Source organism: Tupaia chinensis, unplaced genomic scaffold (genome assembly GCF_000334495.1).
Source record: "Tupaia chinensis unplaced genomic scaffold, TupChi_1.0 Scaffold147312_1, whole genome shotgun sequence".
Classification (NCBI taxonomy): domain Eukaryota; kingdom Metazoa; phylum Chordata; class Mammalia; order Scandentia; family Tupaiidae; genus Tupaia; species Tupaia belangeri.
Genome location: NW_006207163.1, coordinates 2018499 through 2036083, shown reverse-complemented (window position 1 = coordinate 2036083; position 17585 = coordinate 2018499). Strand labels below are relative to the sequence as shown.

Genomic DNA, 17585 nt, shown 5'->3' with positions numbered 1-17585 from the left:
GATCCAGGGCTCACTGAAGCTGGGGAAGGATCACAGCATCGCGACCTCGTTGGGATGCTGTATCTCTCTCACACATGCTCTCTCTCTCACTCTTGGAAGAAATAGGTAAATAAACTTAGTAAAGCAGCAAATGGTGAAGAAACTCTGGTTCACAAACTAACACTGGTTGATTTGACTGTGTGTGTGGTAAATGCCTTCTGAAGTAACATTTTTTGGATCGCAGTGCTTCATCCTAGGAAGAGATAAACATAGAAACGTTGCCTATACATAATACAGATCTCTCCTTAGGTTGCTAAGAAAATTCAAGTCAGAATGACCCCCATAGCCTAGTGGTTAAAAGAGCCATATCCTACGTGGCCAATCATAAGATTCAAATAATATTTCCAGAGACTTGAAAAGCATGTCAGGTGTATATGTGTGCTTGTCCCAAATCCAATGGGATGAAGAAATGGAGGAGAAAGGATTGTGTTGTGACTATGCTCCACTGGGACATACTTCTTTCTCTTTCTCTCTGCCCCTCCATCTTTCTCTGATGAGCACATATACCTTCTAGTATCTAAGAAAATAAATACAATTTGAGTCACTGTTTTGATAGATGAAGCACGAAAAGTAATGCTCCAAAAGTAGTTGCCTCTAAACACAAACCATTAGGATTTTTCTTAAAGTGAAAAATTCATTATTCTATAAAAAATGAGGGCAATCAAAAATTAATAAAAGAAAAAAGCTACCCTAAAATTTACCACACACACACACACACACACACACGTGCATTCACTAGTTTTATGCTCTATTAATGCCAGTATAATTTTCTAGGAAGCAATGCTATAAATCAGTCATGCAGGATAGGGAAAAAAACACTAGACATTCCCAAACTGAAAGGTAGCTATTGTACCTAATTCCCACAAACATAAAAAAAAAGAAGGGAATGTGTAAAGAATGTGCATTGGAGACTACTGGGAGTTAAGTAAACTAAGATCAAAGTTCAGATTCCGGAAATTGATGCTAATCAAAATATAAATATTTTACATGTAGTATTTACCAAATGAAATGCTGAGAAAATATCTACTCTCATAGGAAATTTCTAGTGTTTACTTTCCAGAATTACCCGTGCCTGGCAAGTATCTAAAGTTTCCTGAATGATTCATATTTTGTAAAGAAATATTTCACAACAACGAATTATATTTTTTAAAAGGAAACTCAACTAGCTTGCATATTCGGCTTAATAATAGCTATAGTTATTTTCAATTATTAGCATTAGTTTCCTTTGACAACCAAATACATAACTGGTTTTACCTTCTTAGTGGAAGGTATTTCTTAATGTTGGTGATTATAAGCTTGTGTTTGCCCGCAGCCACCTACTCTTTCACTGATGGATGTATTCTGAAATATGATGGTGTGTTTGAATGACACTAGAAATACGTAAGAACTTGAGTTACCATTAGAACTGCTGAAAACATTAGGTGAGCGTCTTTATCCCTGGTCTTCTTTTTCTGAACATATTCTATAACAAACTGCAATGAGATTTAACTTTCATTTCTAAGCTTTGTCTAAAAAAAAGAAAAATCAGCTTTTTTTACATTAATTGCAAAATACCTAAATAGCAAGGACAGGCCCTGCTATGGTATCACAAGGAGTAGCCCACCCTCTGTAATGCTGCAGTCCCTAAGGAGAACAGGTTTCAGATTTCAGGTTGACCTGAAACATATCAGGCAACTATTTGTACCCATGGCCCACGCACGCTGGAATGCTGTTGGTAAGGCAGCAATTTTGGCTAGACAAGACTCTGTCAAGAATGCCTGTGTCTCTTTCTCTATATATAATAAGGACTAGTAGATGGTGTAATGCCTATATTGTTGGACTCCCATATGGCAAACCATGGTTCGAGTTTTGGACCCAAAGGCTTGCAACTCACACTGAGTGGATGTGCATGCGTGCCCAAAATCCCAAGAGGAGAATGGAGGAGAAGGGATTGTGGCGTGGCCAACTATCCCGAGGGGGTGATTTCTCGCTTTCTGTCTCTCTGTTGATCTTTGTTTCTCTAGAGTTTCACACGTGCCCAGTAACAAAAAATCTCTCTAAAACAAAACAAAAAACAGCAAGAGAGCAATAATCTCAGCAGTTGTCCCTTATCCACCAAAGATATATTCCAATACCTTTAGTTGATGACTGAACTCAAAGACAGTACCAAACTCTATACAGAGTCTACAACGCTTTTTACTATATATACATACCTATTATAAAGTCTAACTTATAAATTAAGCACAGTAAGAGATTAACAATAATAATAATAAATAAAACAATAACAATACACTGTAAAATACCCTATCATGAAATTCATGTTAATGTATTTTCTCACTCTCAAAACTTCTTATTGCACTATAGATATTACAAGCTAAAAATACAATTATTTTCTGTCCTTATTAAGTTGACAACTTTCACCTTTCACTCAAAGAAGCACTTTTTATTTTTTAACGTTTTGCCATAAGGCACTTACACTTGCAGGAGCGAGGGAAAGTGAGAATCACCCCCCAGCAGGGAAGTCACGCTACGGTCCCTTCTTCTCCATTTCTTCTCCACTCTCCAACTGGGACATTAATCATGTATGCACAAACTCCCGGCATGATTTTCAAGCTGCCAGGCACAGGATTCAAAGCATTGTTCACAGTGTGGGAATCTAGCACCATGCCACCTGCTGGACCCTAAAGAAACACTTTATGGCTTCTTTTTGGCATTATCTGAATTGCCAGCATCCATTAGTAAGTAGAAAAGCAGTTAATTGAACACAAGCAGCACTAGGAAACTGCAGCAACCCATCTGATAACAGAGACAGCAACTAAGTGACCAATTGCAGGGATGATGTGGGATGGAGGATGACCTGAGATTTCATCATGCTGCTCAGAAAAGTGAGCAATGTAAAGTTTATGAATTATTTATTTTTGGAATCTTACCATTCCAAAAATTTAATATTTCCAGACCATGGTTGAATTTAGGTGACTAAAACTGTGGAAAGCAATACTGTGGGTAAGAGAGAACTACTATAATGATTTGTAGAAACAAGACCATACCAGAGTCTATCATACTTTTTGTTAAGAAAAAAAGAGAGATACTCAGAAAAAATATTGATAAGAGAAAAACACCAGTCATCAATATAAACAATATTGCATGTCCATTTTTTCTAGTCAAGCTTTTAAACTCTTTGATAAGCTTTGGATTGTACTGTATTTACCTTCTTTATAATTTTACTTCATAATTTATCCCTTCTTAAACTCTTTATCTGCTGCTTTCTTCTGGTCCTTTCTATTGTCTTGTCTCTCCTCAAAGTCTTGAAGATCTGCCACCGTATCATCATTACTGTAACTCAGGCAACTCTGTTGTACCGCATAGTACTGTAGTGAACTGTTAGATATTATATTATAAAATCTTGCCCCTTTTACATTTGTGCCTCATAATATTATCAGATTACCTCTGTTTCATATTCCAAATCTAGTTATGTACTTCCTAGATTGAAACCTTCAGATTAATTCCCAAGTTCTTCATTTTAAGTGAATCTCCCTCTTTCTCTCCCCCCACTGCTCCTAAGATTCTGTCCATGATTTGAACTTTTCAAATCATAACCAAGCATTATTTAATATTCATATTGAATTAACCATCCCTAACTTCTTAGTAATTGCTGACAGATGTGATATAAGAACAATCTTCTGTCGCATGTACTACCTTATTGCTATCTAGACTGGATTGAATTTTATCTGCCATTATATTATTTTGACTAGAGACTTTTTCAAGACCTGTTTCCTTGTCCTAGAAAACTGTCCCACTCTCCGCCTTTCTCCATCTAACTCTTGCTTTGCTTCAAATGCAAGAGTTAGATGGAGAAAGCTTCCACTTGTTTCCTTGTCCTAGAAAACTGTCCCACTCTCCGCCTTTCTCCATCTAACTCTTGCTTTGCTTCAAATGTTGCTTCCACTAGGAAACTCCCTGGCCCTCTCTGAAGGACTCCACTTCCACGCCCATAACGCAGATGAAAATGGGCACCCAATTAGGTTCTGTATGGAGTTTATAACCTTTGAAGCCTAACTGTCTAATATAGTAGGTATTAAATGTTTCTTTTAGGAAAGGGAGGTGAGTAGAAAGAGTTATGGGAGGTATATGAATGGGATTTCTCAGTCAGTCATCTATAAAGGGAGCCTGACAACTAGGGCCTCGTGGTTGTAACTCTTCCACTACTTACTTTTGTAAATCAAGTTTTATTGAAACGCCCATGCCCACTTCATCATTGCCTGTGACTGTTTTCACACTCTAATGACAGAGTGAGTAGTGAAGACAGTGACATTATGACTGGACGAACTTAAGATACTTCTTCTGTGACCTGTTACACAAAAAGTTTGCAAACTCCTGAACTAGGTAATTTTTTTGCACCAAATATCTAGACTTTATTTATTTAAATAATAGAATATTTTTTGAACTTCAGTGTCTGTACAAATATTCTGTGTAGTGTTTGTTCTTTAGGAGATTAAAAGGTAAAAATAATGTGATCTTGACACAAAAGAAATTGTCAATCTAGTAGAAGTAATGGCTATGTTTGGAAGCAATTTTATCCAAAGGTAATGATTAAAGGATCATTAAAAGGTTGGCTGCTTCATTGAGTGTATTGAGTGGGCTTAACATAAGATTAGTCAACCTGAAGGCCCTGACTGGGAATCCAGTGTGTTTTGCCTTTAAAGTCCTCTCCAGGTGCTCTGTATTAATCAGCCCCACATGAGCGTCAGGAGCCACAAGAGTAGGCTGGATGAAAGGCTGCTTTCACAGGCCCATCTCGGGTACAGTATGTCCAAACACCAGGTGTATGGAGGTGGAATATTTGGAAACATTCAAACAACACATTGAATTTTTCACTCTTCACCCAGATGTTCTTTGCTCTCAAAATTTATCCTTGATATTTCTATCTATTCTTCTTGATGATGCACCTGCATTTTCAGTTATTCAGAATCAAAAGTATAGTTAGTACTGATTCTTTTTTCCATCCTAATACTTCCACAATCAATTGAATTTTTAATTTTTATAAATTCTACCTCCATGGTTACTCTTATATTTAACTCCCTTCTCTTTTTATGTAAGACATCTCTTTAATTCTCCTCTAACTGACTGACTCATGTTCTTTCTGTACTCTCTCCAATATTTTCTATATATTTATCCCCAATTAACCGGTTTACTTTTTATTTGCCAGAGGGCATGAATACTTGCTAGACAGAGACAGAGAGTCAGAGAGAGATAGAAAATATCCCCTAGTGGGGTGTGGTCACATTACAATGCCTTCTCCTCTGTTTCTCTAACCTCTGGATTTTGGTTGCGTGCACATACATACACACAACCTGCATGTTTTTCTAGCCACCAGGGTCAGGATTCAAACCATGATTGGCCATTTGGGATTGAGCTCCCCTAACCACTAGGCTATGGGATTTGGCCTCCAGCTTAATCTTTATAGTACATAATAAGTCATTTTCTTGCTCATAGCCCTTTTATGGTTTCCACAGCAAAACAAAATAATAAAATAAAAAATGATTTCTTTGACCTTTCACAAACTACATCGAGATAGTAATGCTTAGTATTTTCTTTCCCTCCTGTTTCTTTTATCTGCAATGTTCTTTCCTCATCTTTTAAAAATTCATATTATATATAATTATATATTATGTAAACATATATTATATGTAATATAATTGTATATATGTATATATTACATATATGTAATATCATATATCACATGTAAATATATAATATATGACATTATATACTAATTTGTGCATTTTATAAAACAGAGTGTATCCAGTTTGCCCAGGGAGATCCCAGAATGTGAATTCAGGATCATTCCCACATGAGTCTAGTTGATTACCTGATTATGTTGTGTCACTGCCTAGTCATCCCCATCTTTTTATATTTTATATTTATAAATTGCCTTTCATTTATGTTCCAGTACAATTGCTGTTTTGTGAAACCTGGAGAAGTGTACTACTGTCTCCCTGTCATCTATAATACTATTCTACTTAACTCTCTCTTCCTGGACCTCAGGGATTAGTATCCATCCTGATATTTAATATACATCGGAAATATAACAAGACGTAAGTGGAATCATTAATTTCCAATACATTGTCATTTCAGTCTGCTAGTCTACAAATGTCTCCTTTCTTGTTGTTGGGACCACCATTCACAGCTGTCCAAACTAAAAACTTCATTTTTCATTTTCCCTCACTTGTTACGCATTCCATTAAGTTCTACTTCCAAAGTGTACCCATTTTGTCACCTACTTTTCTCCTCTACTATCAACACGTGAGTCATCATTATTTTGAACACTGCAATAACTTAACTGGATTTGCTGCTTCCACTCTTTGCCCTACTACAATTACCTTTCCACACAGTGGCTAGGTTGACCTTGTAATGATTATAAATAAGATCATGTAATTCCCTTGCTTAACACCATTCAATAGATTTCACTTGGATTTAAAGCACAATAAAAATCCTTTAGGATACATAAATTCCTAAATGACCATACCTCCATCTGGGTCCTCAACTATATTCCCTACTATGAAAATCCTTATTCACTGATCTTTTTGTTTTCTTCAATAATTCTAAGCTCCATTTACCTTCTTTCACAGCCTTGATACTTGATTCCTTTTTGTTCACTTAGTTCTCAAATCAGAAACTTTCTCTTCCCAGACTACTATTCATTCTCCATTATAGCACTCCAATCTCTCTTTTATATTGCAGTTACTACTATCTGAAATTTCTTATTTAATATTATTGTGTATTGTCTGCCACTGCATTCTAAGCTCAGTAAGAATAGAAAGTTTGACTGTCTTCCTCATTACCTTATTACTTTAATTTACTAGATGATACATGCACGCACTAGAGAGATACAGAGAGAAAGAGGAGAGAGAGAGAGAGAGAGAAAGCCAAGTGGTTAGGGGTGATCATTCTGCAATCCCTTCTCCTTCATTTCTCCTTTCAGGATTTTGGGCACACACACCCAGCATTTTCTCAAACTGCTGGGTCTGGGACTCAAATAACACTACTGGACACATGAGATCCATCTGGCTTAACCCCATGACACTGGCTAGCCTGATCCATACCTTATTTATCATTATCTTTCACAATATAACATGAAGTATAGGGTTTGTTTAATGCTTCTAGTTTTTTTTTAATCATCAGTCAACCATTATTTTAAATCACAACACAGGAAACACACACACACACATAGATTACAAATCTGATAGAGTAGGATAGTTAATAAAAGCTTTACATACATATTCTGTGCTATGGTGTATGTAGACTAAGTCATTATATTGCACAGTCCACCATTCTTCTCTTAATTAAAGGTGGAACCACTAAAAATGATTACATTTTCAAAAGAAAAAAACCTTAATCTAAATCTCATGATTACTATTAATAGTTCTAGAAAGAAATTCCTAGACTCTCACTACTACAGTAGGACAGTCAAGGAATGAAGAAAAAACTTGTGGTCTACACCTAGAATGTGCTTAGCTTCCTATGTCATTAATAGAGATGGAACCTCAAAGGTCTATGATAACCTCTGAAGTGCCTTCCTAATTGTGTACAACCCTTTTCTTCATATGAGAATGCAGTGATTACATGTCTACACCATGGAAATATACATGGTTTTTTCAATAGACTCTCTCATATCTTCCAGGTCAATGTGAAGAGTTAAAAATAGGTATCCTCGGACTCTAGTGTGGAAAACTAGTGTCCCAGCACTAGTCTTCTCCTCTGGGTGTTAAGTTCCCTTCATTAACTATAACTATGGGGAATTCCAGTGGGATTGAAAGATGTTAGAGTAAATAAGGAACATTAAAGTAAATAAGGATATTTGTAGTGATGATAAAATATCACAGTCATTGGTTGAAGACAACAAACATACACCATGAGGTTTATCAGTAGGCATGAGATACTTCTATTAATTATACACAATTATTAGTGGGCATAAAAATATGCTGAAGTTGAATTACTGTCTGCATTAACGGAATTCAAATTACAAAGATTCATAAAAAAGTAGAATAACTCAGCTCCATGATCTAATAAACTAACCAATTTAATATAATTATTGAAATTAACAGCAACCAACTATAGTTGTTTTAAGTGTGACAATTATATAAACACGTCCTTAAAATTTGTCTAAACTTCCAGTAGTTCTTTTGTGGATTCTTTTGGATTTTCTATGTATATAATCATATCATCTGCAAACAGAGATCATTTCATCCCTTCTCTTCCTATTTGAAAAGGGAGCCCTCCTGCACTGTTCATGGGAATATAAATTAGTACAATGACTGTGGAGAATAATACAGAGGTTCCTCAGAAGCCAACACATAGAAATACCATACGATTAAGTAATTCTCTACTCTTAGGTATCTACCCAGAGAATAGGAAATCCCTCAGCTGGAAAAACATTCACATATCCATGTTTATTGCAGCATTAGTTACAATTGTTAAGACATTGAATCAACCCAAATGTTCCATGAGTGGACTGAAAAAAGGTGGCACATGTACTCTATGGAATATTACTCAACCATAAAAAATATTTTTAAAAAATGAGACCTTGACATTTGATACAAAGTATATGAGTATGGAAAATTTAATGTTAAGCAAAGCAAGTCAGACCATGAAAGAGAAGCATTGTATGTCCCAGTCAATATATACCAAATGTCTGTGCTTTATAGCAGAAACCGAAAGATTGGAAGGTATAATAGCAGGGAGGGCAACTGTACATACTAGAGACAGTACTGGGAGTTACAGAGAGTAGTAGAGAGGGCTTCAAGGAAAAATCAAACAACACATGTAACAGACACAAAAATGAAAAGTTATCTGCTGATAATGTATATGATAATGTCTTTGACTTGAATAATATGCACTATATTCTTCCTTGGGGGGAAAAACTATCTTGTTCACTATAAAATTGTACAGTGATTAAATGCAAATTAAACATAAAAAGCATTAAAAAATTCTAAGCACTTTTATTATAACTTGATTGTAAATATTGTTTTCTACCAACCCAAGCAAGATTATGGATTCTTGCCAACTTGACCAGATTGTTGCTTGCCTCTGGATTCTTCTCTTTTGATTATCCTATCTGAGTCAGTCTTAGCTTAGTGTGATTCAGCCCCCACCTACATCTTTTTGTACATCTTATTGTGTTCCTTTCTCTTGTCCAAGCCTGCCACCTGTGGGAGTTTAATAAATACGACCTAATTATGATGATGCTCCTTTTATTTTTCTTTATCTCTATTTATTCTTCTGCTTAGAGTCAACCAACAACATTCATTGAGCACTTACTGTACAGCGAAACAACCTTTCTCAATTTGAAGAGATTATCCTCTCAATTTTCTTAATTATGTTATAAAGATTGTGATTTTTTTCTGACCTGTCAAAGACAGTTTCCCATGGAAGGATGATTTATTTTTTCTTTTTAATGCATGAGCATGAGCTATTTAACGGTAGTGTTATTTTCTCAATTAGGAGTTTAATCTCTTAGGAATGAAGTTGTGTCTTTGCATGTCTGGTACAGTACCAAATACAGTTTGCCAGTCCAAAGGAAATAAAATAAAAAGATAACTACTCCCAACATTTATATTCATGTGTTTCTAATCTTAGACCTGTACTTAGTAAATAGTAGCTACTCAATGATTATTAGGTATTATCATTTATGAATTGTTTATATCTTTTTATAAGTGGAAATAAAGATGTGACTTTCACCATTATGTTGCCTTTCTTGGTGGAGGTAATTTGGCAATGCATCATGTTTTAGGTAAATAAAATCAAGATCAAAAGATAGTTCTGTGTAACATTCATAGACCCTTTTCCATTTAAATTCAGTAATTTATAGTCTATTTTTATATATCTGAATGGAGAAAGAGACCAGTGGTAATGCAGATACTGCAATGAGTCAAACTTGTGATATTACAGCTCACAAGATCACACCATGTGTAAATATTGAACATATAAATGTATTTAGAATGCATTATGAATTTAACTGGCATTAACATTAGTAAATATTTATTGAGTTTAATTATGTCCTAGGACAGTGCTACATCTTCGACATGCAATGAGATTTAATTCAAACAATTGATGGTATAGGAATAATTCCGTTTAACAGATAAGAAGACTAAATCCTAAGTAGAAGATACATAGTAATGGTTAAGAGCATGAATTTGAATTTTATCACTGTCACTTACTAATCACTGCATTGCGTTGTGTCTTAGTTGCTTTATATGTAAAACAGAGAAAATAATCATACCTTCTTCATAGCAGCAGTTTCTGTTTTAAATAAGTTGATACATGTAAGTCACTTAGAATAGTGCCTTGCACATAGTGTTATAAGAAACATTAGTAGAAGTTCATTTACCCTGAAGTTAATGAAGCTTAAAGTAGCAGATCTTTTCATTTGTACAGTCACCTTCAAAGCACCCAGAATGATCTTAGTACTTTTCTTATTACTCCTACTGTGTATTTGTTTGCTTAAAGAGCATCCACCCCCATATGATAGAATTTGATTTGCCCTTGCATGTTGTTATTATTCTATTGTTGTACTAGAAAGATTAAATATTTGCCCCAGGATATACAACTAGTAATGACATAGCTGGACGATGTCCTAAAATCTATATGACTGGAAAACTGGAATTCTTAGCCAAAATATTTGTCTGCATATTTATAGTACTTTCCCTTTGTCTTATAAGCTCATAATCTGACCCACAAAAAAGCATGAAATTGTCATTTCATGTGAGAAAACAAATATCTCCCTCCTATGTCAAGAGGGGAGGAAATATTGCACACTCAGCACTGGAGTCTATAGTAGCCATCCACTCTCATCTTTCAAATGTCACTCATATGCTTACATGGCTGCATTCAAGGGGCATAAGAGGAGACAAGAGCATCTCCAGAGAAGGAGGACCAACCCTGCTCCTCGACATGTTTTTCTACCAGTGTTTAAAGGTGAGACCAGTAATGTTTCTTATAGCATTTAGTTGTCAAAATTGTCTTTCACTTGAAGACTAGGGGGATTTAAGAGCAAGGATGTTAAGAGCCAGTCAACATTGCATTTATGAATTCCTTCTATGAGTTACCCATGCATCCATCCAAGAAAAATGTATTGATCTACTACTCTCATCCGGGTACTGAATGGAAACCAGATGTATTTTGAAAGTAAATAGTGAATTCCTTTATATACTCACCGAGTATTTATTGAGCAACTATAAACTGACTGTCTACAAAGGAAGATGATAGCTAAGGGCTCTGTACTCATTGGGGCTATCCTCAATAGGGATTTCCTATAGAAATCTTAACTCGTTTTATTTATAAAAACAGAGGCTTATCATTCTGCAGATATAAAACATTAAGGATAAATTTCCTTGTTTGTCAGCATATTTAATAGCCATTGATCATTCTTATTCTTGAAATATATTGCTTAACACTGCCAATGTTAAACAGATTCTCAAGATTCTATTCCATTCACATAATTACTTTATATTTGGGTAGTTAATTATATTAGCCATTGCTTTCAATTATATCTAACAAATACACAAACCTTCTCTAGAAGTTGTAATATTACAGCCAGTTCCAAAGGAATGGAATCCCAGTCTATTAACAAAAATAGTAAATAATCAGCTTTTAAGAAATCATTTTGTCTGTACTGTGTTTAGCTGTCTTAAAAAAAAAAAAAAAACTCCCTAAGTATATATTTATTAAAGGCAGCTTTTAAGAAATCATTTTGTCTGTACTGTGTTTAGCTGTCTTAAAAAAAAAAAAAAAAAAAAAAAAAAACAACTCCCTAAGTATATATACATTAAAGAACATAAGAACACAGAAGGGCACGGAACTTTTCCCTGTGGCATGCACGTTAGGCAGATATCAGGAGGCCTCACCAAAAGCCCATATGTTTGAGACAAAGCGATTCCTTGTCAAGAACTGGTGTCTAGATATACCTGGAAGATGGAAATGCCTACCCTTACTTAACTTTCTTTCATTTTCAGAACTAAACTCAAGAAACAGTCACACTTTTGAATTATTTTGAGCTATCCTTAGTTCCCATGATCCTACATACCAATCAAATAACATCAAATGTTTCTTAAGTTATGTAGTCTAGCTCATAAAGATACTAGCTAAATAAAATTGTTAAACAACTTCAAATATTTTTAAATGTTTTTCAAAAAAATCTGTTTAAGAACTTCTCACCTTGACATGTGTCATGCATTGGTTTTGTTATTAACACATCTTACGTGGTAGAGTTTGGTTTAGGTGTTTGTGAATAACAATTCAGGTTTTAACCCGGAGCTCAATTTCACTCCTGCCACTGATCTCAGGTTAATTTTTCCCAAGATAAAACATTCCAGTCATTGTTCCTAATGGACTGCTTGCTGCCAACTAATAATTACTTAAGCTACCAAGTATCATCAAGGAAAAGTTCTTTCAGGAACTCTTGAGAACTATAAAGATTTACATACTCAGATATCTGGCATTTCTCAATCCGATTTTGGGACTATGTCAAATCTTTATTAGAAGGTATACAGACTACTACATGACAATTTCCTGTTTTGCAGAATTTATAAATTACCATATCTCTAATTACAGTGAGAAACATGCTTCCTATTACCAACTGCAAAGCTTAACTTTTCCTTCTGATGAAGCACTCACTGCATGATTTACTTACAACAGCAATTAAGTATATATATATATATGCCAAATGTGTTCTAATTGATTCAAAAGCAAAATTATATGAATCAGTTATAATAAAGTTACTGCTAATTTATTTATCATAAGTACACTTTTAGAGCCATTAAATCTTAGGTTGATATTATGAGGGTATCTGCTGTAGTCTGTGATAGATGGACATATAGCCACATGTTTTGGAATAGCCAAGGGAAATCTAAACAGTGCTTAATAATCACAAAGGCCTTTTTAACTGGAGTAGATCTTTCTCATACTCATCAATTTCCTTTTACATCATAAATCACCTAACATGAACTATTCTAATTTTGAATTTCTGACAAATGCATGGGACAATGTTACATTACAGAAATTTTCTCTTCTGACAAGGTTTAATGAAAGTTCCAGCGACTTCTCAGTCCCCAAATTTTATTAACTAAAACACCATGGAATCATATCTCACAACCAAGGACTCCAAACTGCCTTACAGTGCCTTCTATAACTTAGAAAGTTTCTAAAGTTATAGAAATATTTCCAGATTGCTGTTCAGACATATTCACTTTTAAAAGACCTGTTACCTCAAAAGCATAATCTTATATAGAGACAATCACATTCACAAATGGAAACTGAATACCTATAGAGGTTAATCATCTGAACCAATTATTAAATGTCCATAATGAATATCAAATGGATTGGTACTTCATTAAATACCTCTTCGACTTCTATACGAGAAACAATGGTTTCATTGTGACTTTTAGAAATGCTTTCAGTTTGTTGAAAACATATCTAGGCTCTAATATTTTTATTCTTCATGTTGAACAAAAATCTGGTTAAAAAATATCCATCAACCTTTGGGATTCAGTCACAGAACATTCTATTTTTTTGGACCTATGATGAAAAGAGTCTCTAAAAACTGTAGCCTTCCAATTAAACATTACTATAATAAGAACATTAAAAATGATGGACCCTGATTATAAATATAAAATATTTTAATTTGACTTCATTCCTTTTATTTATATGAAACTGAAATAAAGAGCCTAAAAAGTTTATTCCCAAATACTTTGTGACTATGTATTATTTTTAAATTTCCTGAAGAAAATTTCTTAAATTTTAAAAGTAAATACTTTTAAAGTTTAGAAACAAAGTATCTGGTTGGGTGGGATTTAACTGATGTCCAAATCCACATAATGGTCTGTCTTCTTTAATTTTGGATTACATTAATGTCAATCAGGTCTTTATAAGATAATCACTTTTATATAGCATCAGTTGGTATCACATGATGAATGGAGAATAAAATAGTTTCTATATTGCAAGTTTGGGATAATTTCAGTTTACAAACTTAAATAAATAACTATTACAGGACCACAATATGCATGGACTGTCCTGGGCCTGATAACCTACTAGTGGCTAGAGATACATGGGTCCACCTTTAAGCTTTTTACTTTGTGTTTTCTTTTCTCTTTCTTTCTTTCTTTCTTTCTTTCTTTCTTTCTTTCTTTCTTTCTTTCTTTCTTTCTTTCTTCTTTTTTTCCCTTTGGCTGTGTGTATGCTTACCAGGGAGAGAGACAGTGAGAAGGAAAGTGAGAACTCACTCCCCAAGGGGATAGCCACAGGGCAATCCCTTCCCCTCCTTTCCCCTCCTGGGATCTTAGGATATGTGTACACATTCCCAGAGTAATTTTGAAGTCAGCAGATCCGGGACTCAAACCATGGCTGACCATGTGGGAGTCCAGAGACATAACTGTGTGCCATCTGCTAGACCCACACTTTTTTCTAAAGGAGTTTACTTCTCATAGTCTGAAGTATCATTTGCATCCTGTTTGTCTCTAGAAATCTCAAGTATTCATTTATTGTGAGAACAATTACAGTACTATTTCATGAAATTTAATCTTGGGTAATTATGTATCATTCCAAGAGTGAACAAGAGGAAAAGACAGGCAGAGATTAAGATGCAAAAAAATTCAGTGAAAAAATTTTCTTGAAATTTTGTGATTTCAAATTAATATTCCTTCTAGCAATTAGTATTTTTTCCTACTGATAAAAGCTCAATTATGCGGAAGTTGTTCTCTTTATTTACTTCATATATCACTGGGCATACAAATTTATTATTCAAATTCTACCTTTACGTTCTACAAGAAAAGATAGATAGACAATAGATTGACTGAGGTGGGGAATGCATTGGCTTTTATGTGGTAACTATATTATCATCAATCGCATTATCTCTGAAAAAATAAATCACTCATCATTTAAGGAAAGTTATTTGGTTTCTGTATGTTAAATCACTCAAATCATGGTAAACAAAATGGATAAACATACTCATGTAATTAATTTGTTACCTATATATATTCACTTCTGAGAAGGTGAAAAAATAAAATAAAACAAAATTATCTTATATATTACATACTAAATATAAAAATATTAATTTCATTTAAGTAGACCATATGATTTATTCACTTAAGGAATTTAATTAATTGAAAATACCTGTATTTTTATGCCCTCAACCATTGCTGTGTTTCACATTCTTTAACGGATCAAAAAATACAAATCTTTAATTATTATAGTAATTTAAACACATCCTCATAGTTCCCACCTTTGCCAAAACAATTGGGTTGATAAGATATCACCTTCAGGCAACATTCATTTTCTTAAAAATCTTCCAAAATTACTAAACTGCCTAATTAAAAAAAACTTTCTTTCCACTTTTTTGTAATCTCGTATAGAAAATGTAATATTATAAAAAGAGGTTTTATACTCACCTCCTTGAATGAAAGCAAACGTTATGGGTTGAGTAGATGGTAGAGTGGCCAAACTGATGTAATGAAAGTGGAGAATGCACTTCCCTGAGGGAAATTTACAGGGGTGCACGGAAAACTTTATTGCATTGCTACATGGCATGCCAGTGACAGGATTCTTGAATCCCCCGCCCCCAAATAAAAAACAACTACGTGGGTAGTATGCCAGAAACACCACTTGTTGTATAAAACTATGAACTTTTCCAAAGTTATTTTTTATACATTTTGGTGACATTCAACAAATGCCAAAATAATGCTACAAAAATAATGCTTCAGAAAGTCATTTTACAAACAGAACTCTTTTGGGGGGGATGCTACTGGAATATGTTTTTATTCCATCCCCACTATTAAAATATAAAACTGATTTTGGCAATCAGCATTAACATATTTTTAAGAACACTCAAAGCTACTTTAACATACATTTTCACTAATTATAAAAGCCATATTTGTTACATAGTATCAAATTCTTAGCAAATAAAACCGCTTTAGAAAGTTTCACAGTTTTATTACTGTTTCAGGTGCTTAAGGAATTTTAGTTAACTAAATCATAAAAATACCTGAGACAAACTAAAATAGAATTTTTCAGGCAGACATCTGTGCACGAAATAAAGTATGGGGATTTACTTGAAAGTTCTATCACTCTATATTGTCATGCAGGCAGTTTAAAATAATTATATCATTTCCTACCATGTAATTGTATCCTTTCAAATTTACACTAAGCAAATTACAAGTACAAACAGGCATGACTGAGTCAAGGGTGGTGGAAAAGCCCCATGCTGAAAGAAATATATTTTTAAAAGCCCATGTCCAAAATTATCTTCATCATTTGGCAAAAAAATGTAATTTTTAAGGTGCACATAAAATATTAATAAGACTGAAAAACACACACTGGCACAAAATATCTGTGCACATTTGTGTGTGCTTTAAGTACAGCTATTTATACAATGAGCAGTGCAAACTTAAACTAACAAGTTAAATCAAAGTCAAATAGTAATAATAAGGATGAAAGAAGATAACCGTGTGAAACTCCCTATAGATCCTAAAAACCACCTAAAATTCTCAAAGATTTGTTGTTAGAATCTGTTCACACAAACTTTCTCTACAGAGTATTTTCACTCTGGGAACTTTCCAGGCTTCAGAAATGCCCTATGCTCAGGGGAGCCATCGCACTGTTTCCGGATTGTATCAGCAGCTGTGTTTTTCAATCTAATTAGTGACTATAAATTGTAGTTAAATCTTCATCAAAATGTTAACCCTTTCTTTAATATCCTACAGTTCTGTTTGAAACAAAATGAATTTTGGCATCCTATCACCTTCAAATGTACAGGCACTAAAAAAGAATTGGTTCATTAGGCTAGTTGTGGAACCAGGACTGATCAAAGGGGAGAAAGAAGTCAAAAAAAAGATATTCCTTATCAGCTGGAATTCTTGCCATTTCCCGATACTGGCTTCATCAATACTGGAACAATATTCTTACTATCGAAGTGTTCAGACTGATCCTAAGTTCCTAGGTCCTTTGTTCCCCGAAAGCAATCTCCATCATAATCCAAGCGCAGCAAAACACATACTTTCACACGTAGTAACCCAAGTACACACACTCGACCTTACCTATTTTTATGCCGAGTTTTCAGTAAGTTTCTTCCAAAGGGAGCCATGGTCTGCACAGCAACAGGGAGCGTGTCTCAGTGATCTGGGGGTAAGGGTCAGAGTATCTGGATTTCTGGGTGTAGGGAGGAGGGTGGAAGCTTCCTCTTCACCTCCTCAGATGTTCTGGCTTTCAGCTCATTAGTAGCCGGCTGAGAGAGTTGCTGGAAGTTGTGCAACTACTGCCTAACTTTGAACTGCGGGATTGTTGTGGCTGGTTCCCCTTTGGAGACCTGCCCAGCTCCAGCCTCTAAGAAGGCGTTTGGAAGCAGGAAAAAGAAAAAAAAAAAAAAAAAAGAGAGCGAGACAGAGAGACAGAGAGAGTGAGAGGAAGGGAGGGGGACTCTATTGTGTTCTGTAGTTATTTGCAGACCAGCTAAACTTTCAGAACTGCCAACCCCACAGGCATGGTAATACCCAGGGAATGGAAATTTCACTTGATTTGGA

General features: G+C 34.6%; 1 protein-coding gene across 1 annotated transcript in view; it reads right to left on the bottom strand.

Annotated features, from left to right (window-relative positions):
- RASSF9 (Ras association domain family member 9) overlaps positions 1–17385 on the bottom strand; it is a 28566-nt gene extending 11181 nt beyond the window's left edge. The window contains exon 1 of the mRNA XM_006169611.3: positions 17103–17385. Coding sequence (XP_006169673.1) covers positions 17103–17149 — 47 coding nt within the window. The 5' untranslated portion in view covers positions 17150–17385. The remainder of the gene's footprint in view (positions 1–17102) is intronic.
- Positions 17386–17585: the final 200 nt, after the last annotated feature.